Source organism: Pseudorca crassidens, chromosome 10, assembly GCF_039906515.1.
Source record: "Pseudorca crassidens isolate mPseCra1 chromosome 10, mPseCra1.hap1, whole genome shotgun sequence".
Classification (NCBI taxonomy): domain Eukaryota; kingdom Metazoa; phylum Chordata; class Mammalia; order Artiodactyla; family Delphinidae; genus Pseudorca; species Pseudorca crassidens.
Genome location: NC_090305.1, coordinates 63613228 through 63633165, shown reverse-complemented (window position 1 = coordinate 63633165; position 19938 = coordinate 63613228). Strand labels below are relative to the sequence as shown.

Below are 19938 nucleotides of genomic sequence, written 5' to 3'. Positions count from 1 at the left end.
CAAATCTCAAGATAAAAGGAATATTTACTGGTTACTTGGTTCTTTAAAGGGGTTTTATTTCTAATTAGTTGTTTCTTACTTAACTAGATGTAATTCAACCAGGATGGATGAAAAGGAGTTTGTATATTTGCTGTTTTTCTTTATTTGTAATTTTTATGTAATTGTATATTAAAAAAAAAAAAACTATGTAGAGATGACATACTTAGAGAAAAAATTACCCTAATTCGTTTCCATTAACTGCCTACTTCCTTATTGCTGATACTGCCCTAAGCAGGACGCAGGCTGGACCTTTTAACTAGCTGTGTGACCTTGGGCAATTAATTTCATGCCTCTGAGTAACAGTAACATGTAGGATGGAGGTGCTAATCCCTTCTTCAAGGGTTTCTGTACCTATGACAGTGTTGATGCTTAGGAGGTATTTAGCAAATAGGAGACTTTTTTTTTTTTTTTTTTTTCAGTACGCGGGCCTCTCACTGTTGTGGCCTCTCCCATTGTGGAGCACAGGCTCCGGACGCGCAGACTCAGTGGCCATGGCCCTTGGGGCCAGCCGCTCCGCGGCATGTGGGATCTTCCTGGACCGGGGCACGAACTCGTGTTCCCTGCATCGGCAGGCGGACTCTCAACCACTGCGCCACCAAGGAAGCCCCTATTATTATTATTAAATACTCTTCTACAGCATTAGGAAAGCCGAGATTGAATTAAGAAAATATGATTCCCACTGGTTGGCCATAAAGGTAAAACATGTAAAGGGAAAATGTAATGTAGTGAGCTACCAGGTCACTGAGTGCTGTCCAGCAATCCAACAATCTACCCCAGAGTGCGAGGCAAGAGGCTGGCTACCATCTGACAGGCAGCTGAGGCAAGGCTGGTCTTGCAAATCAACCTCCGAGAAACCAAGGCTGAATTTGTTATTAGGAACTTCCAATTTGGACAGTCGCTAGGGAAGATCCTTGGAAACCAAGCCAAAGTCTCTTGTTTGTCCTAGTTTGGCTTGTCTTGAAAAAAAAAAAAAAGAAGAGAAAAGCTCGAGGCAGCTTCTGAAGCTACATAAAGCAATTAATTTAATACAGACATTTGACCAACGTATTTCTAACCATTACTACGTTCCTCAATGGCATGAACCTCAGACTACTGACATTTTTAACCGGCCAGTAGTTTGGGGGTAATGTGCTGTCGGCAGTACCCCATGACCAGTGGGGTCCCATTTAGACAATCTTCGCTCTGCCCGTTGCAGTCTGTTCTCTTTGCCTTCTCAAGAGTTGACTTTTTGCCAAATAAGCAATCACTCTCCAGCATGGCTAGGACACAGAATATCAACCCACACCTATCATATCTGCCCAAAGAAGCCTAGGGACCCTCTTACTGGTTATTATGTTGTGGGAAGAACAGGCCACATATGATGAGAATGTACCTGGGTGTATCAGCAATCTCCCCTTTTCAACTTGTGCATCCACACATGTGTCCAGACTGGTCTAGTTGAATCCCAGACCAGGTGTGGGTTGCATGAACACCTCCTCTGTCTTGAGACTGCTTTTGGGTGTTGAACACACTAAAAACACAAACTTTTTTTCAATTTGATGATCTCATTGTTTTAGGATTCAGTTGGAGGAAGGCTCTATTGTTAACCCCCAAAGAAGGTACATGACACAGTGGGCACCGCTTGATTCTAACGTGGAAGGAGCAACTGTGCAAAGGATATGAGTGGACAGACACTTTGATGGCTGTTCTTCTGATCAGGTTGAAAGGACTGAATAACCACAGGGCCCGAGTGGCACTAAACCGGGAAATGGTCCTCCCTTTGTTCAGCACCATAAATGTCTAAAACAAAACACAACAGAAAGCTGATTCACTTTGTGTACAGCAGAAACTAACACAACATTGTAAAGCAATTATAATCCAATAAAGATGTAAAAAAAAAACCACAACAGAGGGTGGATCTCCAGTGAGAAACATGCATCCTCCTCCAGCCATGGGTTTGAGCATAAGTGAGATCATCTCAGGCTCAGGAGCAAGTAGGGCTCTGGGAACCATGGGTCAATGAGAGGCAAATGGAGGGGCAGAGAGTAAGGGAGGATCAGGGGCTAAAAGCCATATCCTCACCCTTCTAGCAAGACCCCAGGCCCTGCGGCTGACTGCATCAAGATGGGCCTCTGAGATTGCCCAGTCAACAGGCAGCTGACCCAGGGTTGGTGAGATGCATCATGCCCAGGGAGAGGATTCTGGCAGCAGGGGGGTGAAGTTCTGGTTGCATTTAATTCCTCTTCTGATTAGTGGATCATCCCTGGTCTGTGATGGTCCTTCTGTTCTCTACCTCCTAGGTCTCCCCTTTTAAACCCTCTACTGGTTCCCTCCTCTGAGCATTTTGGGGGATAACAGCTCTTGGCAGGTGAGAGGAGAAAGTCATTTCAGTGCCTTTTTTATTTTCTCTACAAACCATATTTGAGATGGCTGATTCCTGCCCCTCCCAACCCCCAAACATGCACACACCACTTTTTCAGCTGTATAGAACATCCAAGATAAAATACAAACAGGGTAATTGTCATGAAACTGTTTAAACTGGTGGTTCTCAAACTTTGATTTTAGGACCCTTTTGTACTCTTGAAAATTACTGAGGACCTTAATGATCTCTTGTTAATGTTTATACCTTTTTGCTTATACCATGTGTGTGTGTATGTATATATATGTGTGTATATATGCATGTATATATATGTTTGTACATATGTGTGTGTGTGTGTGTGTATATATATATATATATATATATATATAAAATATTAGAAATTTAAAAAGATAGGACCTTTTAAAACACAGGAGTATACAAGCATACATTCCAGTAGCTGTTAGACAGATGTGATCCTCCATCAATAGCCTCTATGTTAACTATTGTATGTTCACAAAAGAATGTGAGTAAAAAAGACAAATGACATCTGAGTATTACTAAGAAATAGTTTTGAACTCCTGAACCCACTAAAAGGGTTTTGGGAACCCCAGGGGTTTTGAGATCATACTTTGAGGACCACTGGTTTAAATCATCCTGATTTCGGTTCCCCTTCCCTATGCTACGTGGCAGGACAGGTACTCTCAATCCCAGCCTCAAGATCTCTGCTCCCCACTTGCATAGAAAGCCAACATCTCTGGAGATCTGAGGCCAGAACTTATCCAAGGGAATAGCCAACTTCCTCTGAAAACTCCACAGCAGTTGTCACTGCTTTTGAGGATTTGGATTTAATTAACCTCCACCGTAAACACCATAGAGATTCAAAGAGAGTATTGAGGAGGTGAATTAGATATATTTTTCACTAACTGAGTCCAGCTGACAGCCACATCACCCACGGTGCAGGAGGAATCCTGGGCTGGGTGGGACAGAGGTTTCCTCTCTCAGAGCTGAGAATGGCCATTCCGGCCAGTAGCCCTTACCCGGTGTGTGCTGTAGAAGGGGTCCAGATCCTCCAGTGGCTCCCCGACCAGCTCTGCTGGGAGCTCGCCATAGAACTTGGGCAGCTGGTTACACGCTTTCAAGTCAAGCTGGGGCCGAGTCTTCTCTTCCTGGTCCTTCTGTTTCTTGGACTTCTCTTTGGTTTTCTTTGCCTCCTGCTTAGCAGCAATTCGTTTTTCAATCTCCACCAGAGACTCTGGGGTGAATCGATGGAAGTTGGTAGTTTCCAGAGACCCAGAGGGGAATTCCATCTTCTCATTCTTCTTCAGGAAGAATTTATACTCTTATGAGAGTGGACATAACCACAGAGAGGTAACAGCCTGCCCACTGGCTCTCTCCCTCCCACCTTGCTTGCTAGAACTCTTCCCCCCCGACCCCCCACCTCTTCAGTTCCTTTCTTAACTCACACTGAGCTCCCCCAGGACCCCACTGCCCTGCAGCATTCTCGAGGGAGGCTGGCAGTTCATCTTACTCCATGTACCTCAGGGTGGTATCTATGCTGTCCATGAGCTTCTAGTCTTTGTTCCTTCATCATTTTTGTACCCCCTGCCCCCCACCAGATCCAGCCATACTGCCCTCTCTCCTCATTTCCATGACCACGGAGTAGCAGGCACTCTCCTGCATTCATCAAAGACGTTGGTACATGATCTACTTTATCTTGGGTCTCCTCCTACTTTCTGATCACAACATTTTTTTATTGACATTTTCAATGCTTCTCCCCGTCTCTGAACTCCATTTGGACTCCCCAGGCTGCTTTCTCTTTGTCCGTGGCTGAACACTTCTTTCCATATCCAGATCAGATCCTGTGGTCCACCATTTTGACCACTCCCTTGTCCTTATCCTAAATACCCAGCCTAGGTCAGTCTAAATGAGTCTAACTCAGGTTTCTCTGAATCTGTACTGTTGAGGGGTGATGAGGAACAACAATGCCACTTAGGAATCATATGGTTTCGCTAGGCAGCAGTTTCTTCTAGTCTGATATTTCAAATACTGTTTGTCTTTCCTGACTGCTATTCCCCATTTCCCCTTCCAGTAAGACAATGACCACATTGCCTACCTCACGAAGAAAACACAGTTCCTTCAACTTCATGCCCCCAAACCTCCAACTTACCTGCAATCTACACCCTTCTATCTTCCCTCCTCCTGTCACAACAGGGAGAACATCACTCCTCATTCTGGCTAAGGCCAATCTTTTCCTTCTGTTTTGGATCTTATCCCCTCACTACCTCATTTCTCTTTCCTGACTTGTCTGCTGGTTCCCTCCTATCAGCCTTTAGAGATGCTCAAGTCTCCTTCAACTTTAAAAATTTTTACTTAGTACATAGCCCATTCAGTTCTTCCCTCTTCTCTCCTCCCATTCCCTGCTGAGTTTCATAAAGGACTCATTTCCACTCACTGTCTCTGGTCATTCTTCAGTTTTAGCAGCTTAACATCTGTGTCCACTACCTCACTAAAATGCCTCCTTGCAAGGGCAGCAGAGACCTTCTTCTGCCTAAATTCAGGGAGAACTCAGTTCTTATCTTGATGGGGTTATTGGTTATTTTGACTACTTCCTCCTTCTTGAAACACAGTCTCTCCTCAACTGCTCTGACACACTCAATCTTCTTTTCCTCACTTTCTCCCATATGTGACTATGACTCTAGGGGCTCTAAATTATGCTTTTTAAAATTCTGCATAATGATAATAATAATAATAACATCGATAGCACTGATAATAACATTTACAGAGATTCACTATATTCCATATTCTGGATTAAGCAATTTGCACGCATTAACATATTAACCATCACTGTACCCTATGAGGTATTATCTCTAATATATAAATGAGAAACTAGAGTGGCAAAATTAACTTCCCCAAGATCACATAGCTAATAAGTGGCAGGACAGGTACTCTCAATCCCAGGTCTGTCTGACACCACCTCCTGAGAGCATCTCATCCATACTCATGGCTTCAGTTCTCATGTATATGCAGATGACTCCTGAGTCTTTATCTCCAGCTCTTATTATGCCCATGGGGATCAGACCCAAATTTGGCATCTCCACTTGAATGTCTACTGGGTACCTCAAACTCAACATGTCCCGAACTGTACTTATTACCATCTCTCCACCCCTTTCTAGTACCTGTCTCTCCTCTAAGACTCTCTCCCTCTGTGAATGGCCCCCAATAGCCTATTTCTGTGCTTGTCCATAACCTAGCTATCATCATGATGTCCTTTCTATTTCATTCCCACATCCAATAAGACATCCAGTGCTGTTGATTCCATCTCCTTAGTATCTTCTCTCCATGTCTCTTTAGCTTCTCCATCATACTGGTCGTTAAATCACTGTCATCCAATGACCCCCTATGTATATTTGCTTCCCCTTTAGTCCTTTTTCATCTATTCTCCAACTGTAACCAAATGATCTTCCTAAAATGCAAATCTGGTTATATTATATTCTTATTTAAAATCCTTCTAAAGCTCCCCACAGCCCTCAGGATAACCCAAACTGTGTGCTTACCTCTCCAGCACTGTTTACCAGGCATACCATTTTTATTAGTTTCTCCTTGAGTCTGACCCATTCTTTTTCATTTTAAGACCTTTCCATGTTCTATTTCCTTTGCCTAAAATTACTCCCCCACCTTGCTTTGCCTGATTAATCCCCTCTCATTCTTTTACTGTTGGTTTTCAGATAACTCCTCCATTTCTGATCCAATATGAAGTCTCTGTTAGGCTTCCCATTTTGTGCTGCTGTAACTCACTGTGTTTTCTCTATAAACCTCTGGTTTGTAATTGCTATTTGCTTTACTACTTCTCTCACTAAATTGTAAGCTCAGTGAGGGAACACATTTATCCTGTTCAGCATTGATTCTCCAGGCCATAGCATAGTGTCTGGCATTTAGTAAATACTCGGCAGATATTTATTAAATGAATAGTGGTTTTGAGTTTTAGAAAAAAGGGAAGAGAAAGCACTGGTACTTGGATTGTGAGACCAGGGTGGGCAGAAATTGACCATATTCCAAGTTACTGGGGGGAAAATGTGGTTTCTGTTCACTAACAACTTAAGGCTGGTGTTCCTAAAATCCACCCTGATTTGGATAAAATTTGTTCTTCAAGGTGGAAGAAGAACAGTGAGAGCTGAAACCTGGAGGTCTATGGGGGTGAAGAGGTGTTGAGCATTACAGAGATGCTATAGCCAGAAAGAAGAAGAACAAAATCTGTCAGTGTCATAGAAGAGCAGGAAGAGAAGTTTTAAGAACTGCTAAGCCTTATTCTAGGGGTGGGAATGGTTTTAGTCATGGGGATTCAGGGGGAGCATGAGTAAGTACCATGGGGTGGAAAGGATGTGACTAGATTGCTTGATTTGCTGAAAGAGAGTGGCTGGGTATGGGTGTAACTACAAACATGATTAAACTAGTTATGTGGGCTACCCAAAAAGTAGAACCATGATTATAAGCTGCTTCAGGTTCTGCTTCCATGACTTGGATGCCTGGTGGAACAGCAAGCATATTATCAGGATGTCACTAGGACTGAGAATGTGGTTGGACATTTCATGGGTGGGCTGTGAATGTGACTAAGCTGGTGCTGAGAAATAGTAACCAAGCGATTGGCACATCTGAGTGAAACTGTATTGTGCATGGTGCTGAGACTGTGGTTAGGCTCTTTAGTTAGTGTAATGAGCAACCTAGCTAGCTTTAGCACTAGCTAGGGATATTGCTAGGGTCTCTATGCTAATGGGAATATGGAATTAATTGTCCCTGTTTTGAGGGATGTGGCCATATTAGTGAAGACTTAGAGCAGTCCCTAAAGTGTCAGCATTTTAGATAGTTGGTGATACTGATATGTGTCTATCTGAGTTGTCCATTGCCCTGAAATTTTTAATTGTTAGGCATCTGATTGGAGCAACAGGGAAACTGGACATGTGAGTAAGCTATCCAGAGAAGAGATAGAATTTGAAGTAGCGATGCCACTGGGAAAGTGCAATAAGCTGTTTCTGGTGATGAAGGTGAGACCACATTATCCATGCTCCTGCCCAGTAGTCAGAGATTAAGCCTCAGCTATCTGGGACAACAGAAAAATATCACTGAGTTGTCTTTGAAGTTGAATAGTCCTGAGTTGTCCCTGGTGCTAAAGGAATGGGGCTATGGGAATCTTTGCTGAGCATAATTTACCTCCGAATGATTCAGAGATAATAGCTAGCTGATCTGTTGTCCAGGGATGGAGTACAACAAAAAGTATTTACAGTGTGGTGAAAACGACATACACCATCAGTCGTTGGTGAAAGAGCAAGGCAATGCCTAGTATGCCCTTGAGCTGTCCATGGTGCTGAACAAGAACTGTGGGGATGGGTGAGAGAATTGAGTGGGAAAGGCTTTCTACCAGGCTCGGTGAGTAACTGCTGTAGGGTTCAATGAGTGTGTCAGGCTATAGTGCTGAGAATAATCAAATTTCCGTGAGGGATAAAGTGGAAGAAAGGAGTAATTCAAGGAAGAAAGAAATGTGAAAGTTTGGGAGAAAGTGCCTAACAAGCATTTAATCAAAACATCTCTGCCCAATAGAACAGAGATCCAAATGAAGCTGAAGAGGAGAAAAATATTCTTTTCTTCAGGGTCTTTGTCTCACAACCCCAACCCACTGAAAACAGAATCAGAATGAAGGAAAATATTTTTGTCAGTAAGGAAGAAATCAAGTTCCTCATCACCTGATCTGGAGTGTTATGGACCCAGAAACTCAGGATGGTGGATTGAGTCAGTTCTAGAGACTTCAAGTTATAATTGGTCAAACAAAAACAAAACAGAGAAGTAGTGTGGTTTCGTTAAAATAGCACTGGAATTGGAGGGAGGAAGCTTGGGTTCTGACACTAACTAGGTTTTTTTGAATTGTCTTACCCTCATTTCTATGATTTGTGAACTGGAGATGCTAACATCTGCCCTGCTAATCTGACACTGTTATTGGGAGAATCGAGTAATATATGTGAAAGCATTTTGTAAGCTAAATGCTGTGCAAAGGCACAATGTAACTTTAAAATTTCCCATTATACGTGTGATAAAATAGCCAATAGCCATCTAGCCTATTTCAATTCCATACCACTAGTTCTCGGCATACAAACTAAATAAACATTTGAGATCATTTACAATTAAACACAATATTTAAAACTCATAATGTTTCCACTTTATTTCTCCATCCCCCACCTTTAGTGTATGAATACTTTTTAATATGGCTCAGCTCCCCAAAATAAAAGTGTTTATTTAATGAGATAATACAAATTACAGTATACTCAAAATTTGAAGGGAATTCATGCTGTGGATAAGAGTTTTTAATAAAAACATATAGAATCTTTCTTCTTTCTCCTACTTCTATTACCCTCCCCAACAGAATTCCTATCCTCTTCAACAGGTTCCTATCAGAGTATATCATTAACAGACCTTCAGAATTCTTCGGTGAGGGAGGCTGAGAAGCGCTGTGAGTTCTTATAGTTTTTAAAACATGACCAGGTATATTTAAGTAAGCTAGAGATTTCATGAGTGCTGGTGTCTTATGAATCTGGAAGTAATGCGATGGCTTTGACTCATTTTGAGGGTGATCTTGTGAGGAAGCTAAGGTTTTGTCTAGTTAAGGACAGGTTGACTTTGCAGTAGGAAACATCAGGATTGGGCTTGATCATGCACCTGGTAGAAGTATTTCTCCCTGACATGATTGATGTGTTCAGTTTCCTTCTGGATGCAACTCCTGGAGGAATAAGAGGATTGCCTTTCACATTTATTTTGCTTCTTGACTCTCTAGGGAAAGAGGCGACAGATCTGTGTTCTCTTGGCTACAGTCAAATATGAACATGGCCTTGTGCCTTTTAAGGTTCAGAGGTTCTCTTCAAACTGCCATAGCCTGGAAGTGTTCAGCTGAGCTGCTGGAGGTTGCAGGGTGAGTCAGGAAGACTTAGCTCTTTCTCATTTTGTCAAATATTCAGAAATTCTTCCATTCTTAGTAATTGCTAAAGGTTTAATATGCATTTAGCTCTTTGAGGTGTTCTGGAAGATGAGGTGGTGCAGAGGAAAGAGCACTGGGCCAAAAGTTAGAAGACTGGAACTGCAGCCACAGGTCTATAATAAACCTTGCTCAGTCATTGCGTATTATCTTTCTCTGGATTTCAGTTTTCTCATCTGTACAATGAGGGGATTGGTCTAGGTATACACTGAGGCCCTTCCATCTTGACAAAAAGCCATGTTTCTTGCTCTGGGGGCCTTTCAGACTTCTCAGGGAGAAAAGAATCCTAACAATTAGGAAATAATTGGAAAAAAATAAGGGCTAAATTATGTGGTTCTGACCATGGAGTTTTTAAGCCATAAAGACAAGTGCCTGAAGGTTTTGAAGAAGAGCAGGACCAACCTAGATGAGAGAAACTGGTGAAGGCTTACTGTTTTTAGAGTGTTTTTATGACTGTATGTATCGTAATATGAATGTCACATACTCTAGCTGGGAGAGGCACAAGTGCACTGTGGGCTAAGAGACCCTAAAGAATATGCAAATTCACACCCAGGCTGATGGCTCCCACTGGAGTATTTTCTCTCTCTGTCTGGCCTTGGTTGAACACCTCCTAAAAGCAGTGGCACCTATAAGAGGCCTCTTTCCATGACGCAATTCTATGGCTGTTAATCTTCTTCTTAAACATTAATTATTTTAGAGTCAAACATGCTTCTCATGAATAATAATCCCCCTTTTTCTTTGCTAGGTTTCTAAAGAAAATATATGCAAATTCTGACAGGTAGAAATGGGTTTTGGAAAAGTTTCTAAGGCAAGAGCACTGTGAATATTATGTAAATGCCAACCAATATAATGTAGCCCATCAGTTTATTCCAGGGAAGCAAAAGGTACTCAGAAAGTCTGGTGCTGCTGCGTGGCTCTTGGCATTGAAGGAATCTTTTTTCCACAAATCACATTCTGACTTGGTCCTCAAATCCTGCTTTCAATTGGCAAATTCTGACAAAAATAATGTGTCTCCTTTTAGGCCACTGAGTAAATGTCACTTCCTCAGGGAGGCCTTCCTTGATCTTGCCTTTCTAAATTAGGTACCTTCAAGATGATGTCCCAAAGAATCCTTTCCTTTTCTGACACTTATCACAGTTTATAATTAAATTTATTTGTGTGTTTGTTTAATACCTGCCTGCCTCAGTCAATTGTAAGTCCTGTGAGGGCAGAAACAAATTTATTCTGTCCACAGCTCTGTGGCCCCCAGTGCCTGGCACAGTGTAAAGCATGAAGGACTGTCACTGGGTAAAAATGGGGTCTCAGTGAAATTGTCACATTTTAAAACCTATATGGTGCATGCTTAGTGTTTCAGATCTTTAAAATGCACTATGTGATTTCATCTAATATTTAATTTCTCTAAAATTTTTTAACACATTTTTACCTCTCCCTCAGTATAATGAAATATTTTCCATTGGTTAAGAAACCGGTATGTAGAGAGGCAACGTGTAATGGCTAAGTTCTTGGATTCTGGAGCCAGACTATCTGGGTTTAAATCCCTACTCTACAAAATTGCTAACTGTGGGACCTTGGGAAGTTTACTTAACTCCTCTGTCCTCAGGTTTCTCATCTATAAAGCAGGCATAATAACAGCACTAAGAGATTATCACGAGGATTAAATAAGTGCTTAGAACAACGCTTATCTATAGTGCTGAGAGCAATGACTAGAACATATATTAAGGAAACATATATTAAGTTTGCTATTAACAGTAGTATTCCCCAAGGGAACATAATTATTAAGTAGTTGACCCAGAAGTGCTACATAATCCATCTGATTTCACATCAAAACATATAATCTCCCTGAAGGACAACTGTCTCTAGATGACAGGTAAAGACTCTGAGACCCAGGTGGATAATGGATCTTGCCCAAGTCCTCCAACTAGAAAGAGGCAGAGCTGGGACAACAACCCAGATATCCATCAATCATGCTGTCAGTTTCCCCAGGATTCCCTTTATCCTGCCCTCATACTGATGTTCCACAGAGCCAGGACTGGAATAGATGGGAGCAGGAGATATAGTGCAGTGTCTGGATGAGCACTGAACCAGTGGGCCAACCAGGACATTCCAAGCTGACCCCATTATTAACCCATTTCTACAGATAAGGCACTAAAGCCTTCAGGCTGACATAGCCAAGGTCAGAGCCTATTGGTGACTTAAGTCATTATTCTTATCTGTTCTGTCCAGAAGGTGAAGAATAAAAATATTAACACGATTCTTTGGGGGGATTATTTTTGGTGATTTCTTTAAAATGGAGGGGTAATATATACATACACAAAGTAAATAAGAGGCACTCATTTTAACTTTACAGTTCGATGCTTTTTTTTTTTAACATATGCAAACACCTGTGTAACTAGTACCAAGACCAAGATATAGCACATTTCCTGCACCCCAGAAGACTCCCCCGTGTAACCACTACTCTGACTCTTGTCAACAGAGTTGGCACTTTCTAGGTTTCTCTGATTCTTTGCCTATGTCTCCTCGCTGTACCCCTCCCTCCTCTGTGCACAGTAAACCCCCCTTCTCCATCTATCTAAAGCCCACCCACTATACAAGGCCTTCCTCTGCCTGAAGCATCCCTAATTTGTCCTGCCTGTCAGCTCTGTGAGCCCCTCAAACAATAATAATAGTAATAATAATAATAATAATGCCACGACTCACTCCATCTCCTTTTCCCTAGGACTGTGTCTAATGCAAGGTCAAGCTCACATCTGCTGTTGCATACACGCTGGGCTTTGAGTGCCTTGGCCCTTCCCTACAGAATGTGAACAAAGCATCTCCAAGAAGTCTCCCCTCTTGTCACCTCGAAGCCAGTCAGTGCCACGTGGCAGGGGGAATACCTCACAACATGGGTCCCTGCTTCTTGTGCCAGTAACCACCTATGTAACCTTAAATAATGGGTGGGCTTTAAGAATAAGTCACTAAAACTGAAATTCCAGGTCTCAGTTTCATTATAAAATGAGGGCATAGGACTAAATAATACTAGGAATAGTAGCTAATAGGCTGGGCTAAGTCCTTTATACATACCACTGTTTAAAATTCGCAATCATCTTGTGAAATAGGTATTATTATGGCCATTTCACGGTTGAGGAAACAAAAGGAAGGGGGAGAGTTTCCTGATGTGCTAATAAACAGCAAAGCTGGGACACTACCCAAGGTCCAGCTCCGTCGGTAGGCCTGTGCTCTTAGTCACTGTTCTCTCTACCTGCCTGTGGTCACTGTGACCTCTTCCTGCTCTTCTGATCCAGTTCATGAAACATGACTCTAGTCCTCTCTGGAGCACCAGGGGAAAGCACGATAATGAATAGCAAGGAAAGAAGAGTGACCATGGGGGTCTAATGAGCAAGATGGACCACAGTGACATCTTCCCCAAGGACAAAGAGTTCTAAGCTCCCAGAATTAATACCAGCAGGCAAGGGAGAGAACACATTTGCTTGAAGCAGGAAGGTGAGAAAAGGTGCTATTGTACTTGAATCTTCTTCCCATATGATCCAGAACCCCAAGCCATGATTTTTATTCAGGAAGCACTTACTGAGCTGTTAGTGTGTACAAAGTTGTGATGGGGGTATACAAATAAAGGATGCTGAGATCCTGCCATTCAGAAACTCACACTCTGGTGGAAGCTGTAATAGGGGACATACACCATACAAAGAAACATAAATGAAACAGTGAGGCAGAAGCAGAGAAGGGGAAAGAGGGCCTTAGGGGAGAAAGAGGTCTATCCAGGACTTTGAAGGACAGGTAAGATCTGGGCAGGAAGTGATTATGCAGAAAGGGCAAGCCCTCTAATGAGCAATGTACCAGAAAGGGCACAGCAATTGCAGAGGAGGAAGGGATATTGTTTCTTTCATGGGCCCAGGAGGCATGGACTCCAAGCTCATGGTATTGGTTTGTATGTGGGACCCAGGACAGGTCTGTTCTGGGGTGGAGCGGGTGCTAATGGGAACCATGGGGCTGCTGCTCATAAGAAAGCTGATGTTTCAGGAGTCTTTTTGCGTGATTGGGCTCTGACACAAGGGAATGTACACCCAGTGTCAGTGATCTGTGTTTTTTCTCCTCCTAGAACAGCATTTCTTTGGCAATATTTGCTTGTGAAAGACTCTTTATCCACCATTTACCATTACAGACCCTTCTCTTTTTCCATTTCCTTCTGATGATGATTTTTTTAAAACCATCCTTGCAAAGATCCACTTTTATGCCTGGGGCAAAAAAAATTGCTGATGTTTCACATTAAATGCTTGTTCGTTACTATTATTATTATCATTATTATTATTATCACCATTATTTGATTGCTAAGTGAGTGGACAGGGAACCCGTAAATTACTTTTTAAGACCACTCTAAAATCCTCCTAACATTTGAAACCAACTTTCTGCTATTTCAAAACAAATTCTTCCATCAAACTGAAAGCAATTCATTTCACACCATCATTTTCTCCTTCCTCCCATGTCATGCGGCTGGAAAGCTCAACCTTTCGGCAGCTGTTACTCAGAATACACACGTGGGATTGCTTCTGCCTGCTGCATTTTGCAAGTCCAGGAAAGCCAACTCAAACTACATTTTAAAATCATAGCAGACTTTTCTCTCTTTTTCTGGTACTGATCCAATCAGGTAATCTCGAAGAGCAAATCATGATCAAGAATCAAATGTACACTAAGTGCCCTTGAACTATGGGAGGAAAAAAAGCCAAAGAAAGCCAGAACCATAGAAACTTCTGAATGGGTCATTCTTCTGGATTGCAGATTCGGGGCTAAAAACGAAGTAGAGGTGGCTTTGGTTCGACCTGTTGTCAGCTTTCTGAACATGTATGAATTCTCCCTTGGAAGAAGCTTGGAAAACACCCTTGGTCACCTGGGTTTGTCTTTTTTCACCACAATCTTAAAACAAGCATTCCTCAACCTTGTTGCCCATCAGAATGTTCTGGAGAGCATTGAAAAAATTATAGATTCTTAGCAGTCACTCCTAGACCTTCAGATTCAGTAGGCCTCGAGTGGGTCCCAGGAGTCTGCTTCTAAAAAGGTCTCCCGGTTATTCTGATTTGTGACCAAGAGCAGAAACCATTGCTTTTAACCTTACTCATATTTCTCTAACAAGAGGACTTGTTGCCTAAAGTTTGAGGCAAAGCTTATCTCTGAAGGAGTGTATCACCTCCTACCCAAAGACCATACATTCTCTGCTTTCTATGTCCATTCTTATTTAAAGTTTCATCAATACTACTAGGATATTTGTCCTCTGTTACCACAGCTTTGGTAAAATTTCTGAAATTACACTGGCTAGTAAAACATCTCTTTATATCAATGTGACTCTTTGAAGAGCATAAGCTTGACATTAATGTGGCATATATATTTGATAGTTTTTGGATTTAGCCATATTTCTTCCCTGATTCTTCAGAGGAAGGGAAGCAGCAGAGTCTTCTACACAATCAGATTAATTGTAACTATTTTCTAAGAACTATGGGTGTTTGGGGAAGGTCATGTATTCAAACAGCCTACAAAACATGCTTCATTTTTGGATCATGGACAAAGCCTATAATTCTTCCCATATCACCCCAAACAAATCTTTACACCATTAGCCATAGACAGGCCCCCGAGTCCCACAGTCATACCTTTGCTGCTCAATCTTGATTGTCTTCTAGATGAGAGGTCACCTCTTCTACCCCAGATCGCCTCCACTGGAAACCATGAGCTCCTGGAACATACGTTCAGCTTAACATCAAGCATGGTACGACACTGACCAACGTCTGCTCTGCCAGGAGGCTATGAGCGACTCTGGGAGGGGAGGCAAGTCCAGGACCCCCAGTTTTGCGAAGACTTACACTTGTTTGTCCTCAGGGAGGTGGTTCAGCCTGTCTGCTGGGAACCTCACTGTCGTTCAACTGGAAGTGCAAGGAATCCTGCTTTCTTGGCTGTCGTTCCCTTTTCCCGTCACGAGATCCACCCTGGCTGCTGGTGCTCCAGAAAGTGTTCTCCCTGGATGGAAGCAGGGCGTGGGGAGGGGGTGGGGAAGCTTATGTGTGATTAGATGGTAAAGTAACAAATGTGATTTTAAATGATCTCATGGGAAATGCTGAAACCTGAGGAAGCAAAGAAGCTGCACTTTAGATCACAGTGCCTCTGGCGTCCACAACAGCCGCCCAGGCTGGAGCAAGGCTGCCTCGAATAGCCGGACAGGCAACTCCCCACCGTTGACCCCAGAGAGCAGGGCTGCACGGATTCACAGGGTGTCTTCCTTGTCTCTACATTCTGCCTCCAGAACAAACACTCACATTTATTAAAATATTTTTGTTCCCCTTCCCCAACTAAAACTTTAAAATTTTATTTTTTGTATTTTGAAAATATTTAATTGAAAAATGTATTTGAGTAATTTTCCTATTCTTCATGTATACTTAGAAATAGATCAGGTCTTATGAAAGAACAGTTTGAAATGAAATTACCAAAAAGGCCTAAGACCCTCAGATTTGGTAAAAGAAAAGAGCAGGAGAAAGTAACCTGTCCACATGGCCATGGACCAAGAGGGAGAGGGGAGTGAAGCTGAGGGGTCCCAGCCCATCTTGACTACTCTGAGGCTGCCTGGTTCACCCTGGGCTGGCGTGGGAGTCATTCCTCAAGGCCAGTTTATACTGCAAGAAACTGGCTGGATGTTTTATTGCATTATAACTTCATTTACACAAAATTTCCCAAATCAAACAAAAAACAGCTTTTTCAGGTCAGGATTCAGTTCTTATGAAATGCTGGTCTCCCCCTGCAGGAACCAAAACTTTCAAAGGGACAGGCCAAGAAGGGCCAACACCCCTGCTCTAAGGCATAGCTCATAGGAAGGCTGGAGGCTAGAGGGTTTGGGCATCACAACAGCTCCGTGGGTGTAGGGAAGGAGGATGGCACTTCTTCTGCCCCTGGCAACCTCTTAAAGATGCTTCGCCTGTGGTCCACCCAGGCAATGGCATCTGAACTGCCTGAACTGCCTCAAAAGATGAAACTTCCAAAGTATTTATGGGTCGAATGACATGATGTCATTCGACCCATGAATGTCTGGGATTTACTGCAAAATAACTCAAAAGGGGAAGGGTGAAGATGAAACAAGATTGACCATGCGTAGATAATTGTGGAATTGGGGTAGGTAAGGATTTATTATACTATTCTCTCCAGTTTGGTGTATGCTTGAATCTCTGTGACAAAAAGTTTTTAAGAAGCAGGCTCGAAGATATAGAGTAGCTACCAGTGGGAAGAGGGAAGGAGAGAGGGGCAATATAGGGGTAAGGGATTAGAAGTACAAACTATTTGTATAAAATAAGTTACAAGGATATAATGTACAACACAGGGAATATAGCCAACATTTTATAATAACCATAAATGGAGTATAACTTTAAAAATTGTGAATCACTATATTGTACATCAACTATACCTCAATAAAATTTTTTTACATTTTAAAACATGTTCATACAAAGGCATTAACAACAGGCTGTTATATTTTATGAAAATATAAAACTATTCTAGCTATCTGCAGAGAATGTTGTCTGGGAGGTAAGACACCAAAAGTTTATGTGTTTGTATGTATATTGTAGAATTATGAGTAATTTTTCTTTTTTCCTTTTTTTTTTTTTTTAAACTCTCTTCATATTAAAATTTTTTTTCTACAACAAACACGGTACTTTAAGACAATATTTGAGGACCATGGTTAGGGCTCCATCTCCCAGGATCTCTGTTTTGCAAGTCCTGGTCTAGTGAGTAAGAGAGAGTAGCTGGGAGTGCTGGCTGGGAGCAGGGAGTGCTGGCTGGGAGCAGGGAGTCCTTTCATTCAGGACTGAGTGCCATTATCACCACGTGACAGAATCTGCACAGCAAGAAAAGGGCTGCTCTCTGCTTTTAGAAAGCACCCTTTTCCCACTTTCTTTCCTCCTCCCAGCTGATAGCCCAGGCTTCAGAATTCTCAGAAGCGGCATCGTCTGGGGAAACAGCTCTGGGTTGATATCAGGGAAGGTGGGCTCTGCTGCTGCTACGTTTGTGTCCTTGGACAAGTCATCCAATTTCTCTGAACCTCGTTTTTCCCACTGCCACTCCACACTCTCCACACAACACCTGGGATGTTCTTTATAATAGAATCTGATCAGAAAACACCTCTGCCAAAAACCCCTTGTCTGCCCATCGCTGTTACAAGGAAGTCCCAGATCCTAGAAGTAGCTCGTGAGCTCTCATGACCTCTTAGCCTCAGGGTGACAATCCCTCACCTCACCCCCATTTCCATGCCCCAGTGATACTGGGCCACTTAACAGATGCTTGAACACACCACACTGTCTTCCAACTCGGAGACTCTACAGATGTTCTTTCTTATTTTCTTATACATTTCTTTCCCTTCCCTTCACTTACTCATTTCTAGTGACCCTTCTTCCTCAGACTGAATATTACTCCCTTGAGAATAGATTCCCTGACTCTCCAAACCAAACTCATGTTATACCCTCATATGAAGTTTTTCATTCACTCAACACGTATTTATTGAGTACCAACTAAGTGCCAAGGGCGCACAGTCTAATCGGGAGATAGACATCGAACAAATAATTCTGAAAATGACCACGATAATGTGCCTTGTGAGGAGGTATCCCATGAAAATACAAATTCAGACAGACAGCGATCAGTGATTGGCTCCCCTCCTTGGCGGCTGGCTTATCCTGGTCACTTGGTGAGACGTGATAATGCAACACACATTCTACATGACTGAACATTTTGGGACTCACTTAAGGCCTGATGACAGGATTTTACTCTGTGACCAATTCACATCACTGAGAATATAAAGCATTTCTTCAAGTCATTTGTTCAATACCTATCTGCCCTCATCCTGTATTTACTTATTTTACTAGTGCTTCAAAAGAACCTATGATGTGTCTTTGTTGAGTGCTAAGCTTATAGAAATGAAAAGATGAAGTTCTGTTCCCATGGAGCTTACATTCTAAATTGGGGGGAGGGGGGCGCAGAAAATAAGAAGCTAAGAAATTAGTGAATGCATTATGTGATGTGATTTTAAGATTTTTTAAATTGAAGTATAGTTAATTTACAATGTTGTGTTAGTTTCAAGTGCACAGCAAAGTGATTCCATTATACATATATATTCTTTTTCAGATTCTTTTCCATTTTAGGTTATTACAAGATATTGAGTACAGTCCCCTGTGCTACACAGTAGGTCCTTGTTGTTTACCTATTTCATATATGGTAGTGTGTATATGTTAATCCCAAATTCCTAGTTTCTCCCCCCCCACCTTTCCCCTTTGGTAACCATAAGTTTGTTTTCTATGCCTGTGAGTCTGTTTCTGTTTTGCAAATAAGTTCATTTGTGTCATTTTTTTAGATTCCACATATAAGTGATATCATACGGTATTTGTTTTTCTCTGTCTGACTTACTTCACTTAATAGTTGCATCCATGTTGCTGCAAATAGAATTATTTCCTTCTTTTTTATGGCTAATATTCCATAGTATATATACACCATGTCTTTATCCATTCATCTGCCGATGGACATTTAGGTGGTTTCCATGTCTTGGCTATTGTAACCAGTGCTGCTTTGAACATTGTGGTGCATGTATGTGATGTGATTTATAATAGAAATATATATTTGATCTTCATCTCCCTGTTTCTGGCACAGAGCTCCTGAAACCCTTGAAATTTCCTAAGTGATGAGAACCATAAAGGTGTCTCTTGCTATGTTAATGAGGTGACTTTTGGAGTGTACCTAAGGATGCGGCTGGTTGCAGGGAGAACCATCTATGTATGAGAGGATTGGAACTTTTGATCTCACCCCTTAACCTCTGGGGAGGGAAGCAGGCTGGAGATTGAATCAGTCCCCAGTGGCCAATGACTTAATCAATAGTGCCTCTGTAATGAAGCCTCCATAAAAATCCAAAAGGATGGGGTGAGTTTGGGGAGCTTCTTTGCTGGTGAACACATGGAGATTTGGGAGAGTGGGTCTGGGAGAGGGCATGGAATCTCCGTGCCCCTTCCCCATACCCTGCCTTGGGTATCTCTTCCATCTGGCTGTTCCTGAGTTATATTCTTTCATAATAAACCTGTGATCTCATGAGCAAATGGTTTCCCTGAGTTCTGTGAGCCATTCTAGCAAATTAATCCAACCCAAGGAGAGGGTGGTGGGAACCCCTGCTCTATAGCCAGTTGGTCAGAAGGGCAAGTGACAGCCTGGGCTTGCAATCGGCATCTAAAGGGGAGGGCAGTCTTGCAGGTCTGAGCCCTTAGCATGTGGAATCTGATGCTATCTCTGCATAGATGGTGTCAGAATTGAGTTGAACTGCAAGACACCCAGCTTGTTGGGTGTCAAACCAGATTTGCTTGTTGATGTGAGGGAAACCTACACACACACACGCTGGACCTGGGTGCTCACTTTTAGTGTATTAAAGGAGAATTATTTTCCAGAAAGTAACATATTTTGCAAAGATTTCTTTTGCTCTAGACAACCAGAGAATTATTTTTCACCCCATCTAACTCAATCTCCATTTCTTCCCAGGAACCTTCCT

The 19938-nt window shown here is 42.2% G+C and overlaps 1 protein-coding gene across 1 annotated transcript in view; it reads right to left on the bottom strand.

Annotated features, from left to right (window-relative positions):
* The window catches only part of SCN10A (sodium voltage-gated channel alpha subunit 10), an 88300-nt gene extending 73046 nt beyond the window's left edge, over window positions 1-15254 (bottom strand). The window contains exons 1-3 of the mRNA XM_067754058.1: window positions 15032-15254; window positions 3415-3696; window positions 1691-1818 (exon numbers count right to left, since the gene is read on the bottom strand). Coding sequence (XP_067610159.1) covers window positions 1691-1818; window positions 3415-3684 — 398 coding nt within the window. The 5' untranslated portion in view covers window positions 3685-3696; window positions 15032-15254. The remainder of the gene's footprint in view (window positions 1-1690; window positions 1819-3414; window positions 3697-15031) is intronic.
* Between the last annotated feature and the right edge of the window lie 4684 nt (window positions 15255-19938).